This window comes from Atta cephalotes (genome assembly GCF_000143395.1).
Source record: "Atta cephalotes unplaced genomic scaffold scaffold00003, whole genome shotgun sequence".
NCBI classification, from domain to species: Eukaryota; Metazoa; Arthropoda; class Insecta; order Hymenoptera; family Formicidae; genus Atta; species Atta cephalotes.
Genome location: NW_012130067.1, coordinates 1,174,795 through 1,180,472, shown reverse-complemented (window position 1 = coordinate 1,180,472; position 5,678 = coordinate 1,174,795). Strand labels below are relative to the sequence as shown.

The 5,678-nt window shown below is 31.5% G+C and overlaps 1 protein-coding gene across 1 annotated transcript in view; it reads left to right on the top strand.

Moving 5' to 3' along the window:
* LOC105624947 overlaps positions 1-5,678 on the top strand; it is a 24,508-nt gene that overhangs the window by 1,716 nt on the left and 17,114 nt on the right. Inside the window, exons 5-9 of the mRNA XM_012206293.1 lie at positions 510-850; positions 940-1,145; positions 1,271-1,556; positions 1,628-1,764; positions 2,487-2,636. Of these exons, the coding sequence (XP_012061683.1) occupies positions 510-850; positions 940-1,145; positions 1,271-1,556; positions 1,628-1,764; positions 2,487-2,636 (1,120 nt within the window). The remainder of the gene's footprint in view (positions 1-509; positions 851-939; positions 1,146-1,270; positions 1,557-1,627; positions 1,765-2,486; positions 2,637-5,678) is intronic.

The window sequence follows — 5,678 nt, the reverse complement described above, 5'->3', positions numbered from 1 at the left end:
AATAAAAGTAAATAATAAACGTTAATAAGTTAAATAATAAAATTAATAATATAGTAATATAATAATAATATATAGTGTAGTGTATAGTATATATATATATATATATATATATATATATATATATATATATATAAAATTCTTTGAGCTTATATAAAAGTATTTACTAGGGAATGGAAAGTCATTTTTGAAAAGTAGTTAATTACTGTTACCGAATCAAAAGTAACTGTGGTTACCGTTATTAGTTGTTGATTCTCAAAAGTAATTCATAAAATATTCATGATGGCCCGAAGAGAAATCGAAACGTTTGGATTAGCATAAAGTACCATTTGGAATTTATCCATATTTTCAAAATATGAAAAGTAACGATAAAAGTAACTATAAAATTCATTATGGTGCCAAAAAAAAATGTAACTACGTTACAGTTACCAGAGAGAATTGTAATGGTAACGGCGTTACAAATAAAGAGTTATTTCTGTTTCTTCATATTTACAGTATATTTATTATATTAGGACATGGTATTTTCGAGCGATACACGCTGGGCCGCTATTTCAACTGTAAGAGGTACAACGCATGTTTTTCCTGTCGCACCTTACGGAGGTCCTGTTGGCGTCAGGACACATTCCACACCCAATGTCGTCAATAGATTATCAAGATTTCATAAAAGTGCAGGCTTGACGGATGACGGTACCCGATCTCACTCTCCTGTATCTCACACCGAATTACCTTTGTCCGTATATCCATACTCTAATCCTCGACTTCCTCCATATCCTCATCCAACGATATTGCATCCTTTGTCGCAAATTCGACAACCATCTTCTCTGAATCAAATCAACAGCTCCACACAGCCGAGGTAGCTACTGCGTTTTGTAGAAAACTATAGAATTCCACGGAGAACTAACAATAAAATTTAATTAAAAGATACCGTAAATTTTATTACAGACCACAACAGAGACAACGATTACATTCTGACGATAATGGGACTTTACCGTTGAAAATTTGCGCGTGTTTCGCTCCGCCAAGAGCTTGGATGTATGCGCAAAGGGAATCCAGTAGCAAAGTTGTCAAAAGAGCAATCGATTCTCTTTTCATCATGGCATGTCATGGAAATATGATACAATACGACTTGGATCCTAAACCAGCTGCTGGTATATTACACAAAGAGAGAATGCACTTTATATATTTTTTTTATATAAAAAAGAAATCAGACGATTTATATTATTCAAAATTCTTTTCTTGCGTATCATCTAATGTTTGCTTTTATCTATTTTAGGTGTGCCAAAGGAAAAAGTTTGTGACGACACCATGATTGAATTGGAAGTTGAAGCAAAAGGCCAATGGCCACTTTGTAGGTCCCCTAATTCGTCAGATCTTGTCCAACCGTTATCTCTGTCGAATCCATTACTTAGCATTTCGTTCGCACCAAAGAACAATCAGGAATTTGACACAATCGAGGATCGTTGGTTGAGTCAAGTGGAAATCGTAACACATGCTGGACCACATAGACGATTGTGGATGGGACCACAATTCGTTTTTAAAACTTATAATGCACCTAGCGGGTTGGTTTCTCAATTTTTGTCAATTATAATCATGATCTTACTGATCGAAAACGAAAATTAATCGTTTTTAGTGTTGCTGTCAATCTGGTCGAAGCGGAGGCAGTCGAAATTGGAATTACTGGGTCACGTCCAGCGAGATCGAAGCCTGTTAATATGCCTCATGCGGCGTCTAGGCCGTTGATGCCAGTTGTCATCGATGGATCAGGAAGTGAGTGTGCAATAATTATACTAATTTAAACAAATTTTTTAATTACTTTGAATTAGAGTTTCTTATAAATTTTTGGATGTTGAATACGATGCTGCAAGTTAAATTTTACTAGCACGTTAGGTTTCTGAAATAATTGAAATTTAATGCAAAAATGGCTTTTTTTGTTTTTTTTTTGTGTTTTTTTTTTTGTAAAAAGAGTTAACATCTAATCTAATTCGAAGTAATTTTTTTACTATAAACTATTTTTATCTGTAGACTGCTTTCGCTCGTTGCATTACATGTTTTGATCTTCTTAAAAAAAAAGTGTGTTATTGTATATAAAATTAAGTGTGTTAAAAAAAAGTCTATTATAAGAATGAAATAAATTGGTTATATTAAACAAGAAATATCTTAGAACTGTACATATGAATTATACATAAGAAATAAACGCTTTTAAATAACGCAGTTCAGCTGGATCTTAAGTGCTTAAATAATTTAATGTGATTTTATATATTATATATATAGTCATTTAAATGCACCGAATTGATTTTTCGGCCTTCGGCTGAAATGCAAACTTGGTTGAACTAGTAATATCACAAATTAAATTGATTAACAATTTAATAATTTGATGCTTATAAACATCAAAGATTTTACTGATGTTAAATAACATACTATAATAATATATAAATAATTTTATTAAGTTGATTATATTTATAAGAAAATAAGATTTATTATACTTTCAGGCAGTTATGAGCAATCACCAAGATTCATGGAAGCTTATGGTGACCCTCTGGATAGCGAGAACGTGGCTGTTGGTAGCTGCGAGAGTCAACTGAGAGAGGATCTCGCGGAAGCTATGCTCGAAATATCAATTGCATCACATCGTGCTCCAGGTAAGTACGCAATTATGCAACAAAGTTTTATATTTTAGTTCAAAGCACTTATGAATGCAGGTCCACTTAATCGCAATATCATCAAAGCGACTAAATCGCTATATTCTGTGTAATTTGTGCAAACTATTTATATATTTATTTGATATATTTCATATATTTGCCCAATAATTTTGTACAATATTATAACTTTTGTACAATTTTTATCTCTTTGATAAAAAGTAAAGAATTATCTTTTATATTATTTTTTATCATTATAGAGGAATAATATGGAAAAGATATATTAGATCAATAATTTTATGTTCTTATTTTCATTATTATCTACTTTGCCTGCATTCTACATTACCACGGGCGTTTTCTAACAAGAACACAATGTAACACAGTGAATTATTTCAATTATTTTTTAGCAAACAAGGATGTAATGATTTACATCTGATCTATTATATTGTCGTATGATAAATTTTTTTAAACATATTAATTGACTGCAGGACAGAGAACCTCTTTGTCCTACAGTAATTAACAGGCTTGAAAAATTTGTCATACAATAAAAAATCGATGTAATTAGTCTTATAATGTTTCTTTGCTGGAAAACGTCCCATATTGTATAATCATTGTATTCGTTCTTTTGACGATTGTAAAATATTTTCATCAAACAAATTTTTACAATTTTTTATATTGTGAGTATACATATATTCCGAATCGATTTCCCGAATCATGCATATTATATATGCAAACATTTATATGATGTACATATATAAATCTTGGAAATACAGAATGTCTGATAATTATTGACACAACGCTGGATAGGCAGAACGAAATTAAATCGAGTCGAAAAATCCTGTATTTTGCAATAATTTAAGGGGTGTTGGTGTGACGGCCAAACTCCGACGGAATTATTATTTTGCTAATTAAATGCTGCTTATACACATATGATACCTCTTTTTATTATCCGGAGACAGGAGCTAAAAACAAAAGAAGAAGAAGAAGTTGCCGATTCATTGTAGAATCCCGGTTAGTTTACTAAATAAGTAACTATGATTTTTCGTACACAACTTGTTAGTTGTACAGCGAGTCGTTTACCTCAACTAATGGGAAAAAAATAAAGTCTATTTGGCCAATCTTAAGAAAATCGGTAGTCTTAATCGTACAAGTTGACTATTGGCCAATTTTACTAATTCACTGATAAGATTTAGAACTACCGATTCATTGTAGAATCAGCATTAAGGGAATTCTAAAGACGATTAATAAATACCATGATACCCAAATATCACTCTCCGAGACACGCGAATAATACCCGGATACTCCGGTACCCGGATCGTATATTTTCCATTGGTACCCATATATTTTCTATTTGTATGGTGAAATTCCGCGTTTTATAAATATAATTCTATAATATACAAATGAATAAATAGAGACGATTTTGGCTGGATCTTGATGCCTAATAACATTTTATACATGTATTTTTTTTTTTTGTAGAAACCGAAAATAATCACACCAAATTTAAAGAAAAATTAAAGGGTACATTGAAATAAAATGGATAATTCTTATTTGTATAGTTATAAAATCACTGTCAGTTAATTCAATAATTTATTTATGAAATTAATTCCAAATGCGAATAATATTGCACCACAAAACGTTAATTAGATAATACAATATTTTTCATTAATAACATTTGTTTCGGTACCGTTTCCTCCACTCCAAGCATCGCGTATTGCTAAACATATTTGATATTTCTCAAATATATAGATTCAAACTTGTGAAGTTTGCAAGGTGTATAATCCGCGAACTTGACATTTGACATTTGATATGACATTGCGCGTATTTCGAGTTACTGTTTTTTATTAGCAATATTGAGAAAAAATAAACAAAATTTTCGAAAAAAGAAAGTAAGAGAAATAATTATGCTTGATAGCGTTTCATGACGATGTTATCATGCTATATTAATACAGAATCTAAAAATGTATTTCAAATAGAAAAAAATGATGTTCGTAAGATATTTTCTATCTCTGTGATATGTTTAACAATGAGATCATTAGTATTATAAGTTTGCGTGACACAGAACTGGCCAGAGGCAGGTATCTCCATTTTGTTCTCGTAACTGTATTATATGTTCGAGCACTAACAGTAAGATATTTTGTTGACGTCTGCTCTTTGTATCTTTGGAAAAAAAATGTCCAACAAGCGGTATTATGTACCGTTCTTGTACTAACCATATAAATCCATCACATTTTGCTCGAGCTTCTAGCTTTATGTATAGCTTAGAATGAGATTTTTTACAAACACATGTGTTTCTCTTAAGTTTGTCTTAACTTGACCCACGCATAATTGACACGCGTGTGGAGTATGCAAATGCAAAATGTAATTTAAAAAAAGACAAAAAATTTTCAGATCATTCCTTTTTGTGAAACGCTCGAGATTTTATTTATCAAGCACCGATTCCTACAATTATATCACACTGAAAAAAAAGCTTGGCTACTACAACAAATTAGATGATAAGATATTGCATAGCATTTTTAATTGGCTGCAACAATCAATTTTTGGTTGCAGCAGTCAATTGTTGATTGTGTTAACCTATTAGTATAGAAATTAGTATAAGCTAATGCAATCAAAAATGACTGCTGCAATCAATTAAAAATGCTATGCCATATTCAGCCAATATTTTCTTTCAGTATAAAACTCACTAGCGTTATGTATATTTTCTTTAAATTTTGATGAATTTTGCTATGATTTTTTGTTTTGTTAATAAAGCGAAATCGCAATCATATATGATATAATCCCAAGTGAGTATATAGTTATCACTACGCGGGTTATAATTATCACTATAAAATAAGAAAAGAAGAAAGAGAGAAACTTAAGAGAAAGAGAGAGAGAGAGAGAGAGAGAGAGAGAGAGAGAGAGAGAGAGAGAGAGAGAGAGAGAGAGAGAGAGAGAGAGAGAGAGACGACGTACGTAGTACGTAGTACGTACGTACGTACGTACGTACGTTACGTTACGTTACGTACGGTACGGTACGGTTACGGTACGGTAGGTAGGTACGGTAGGTAC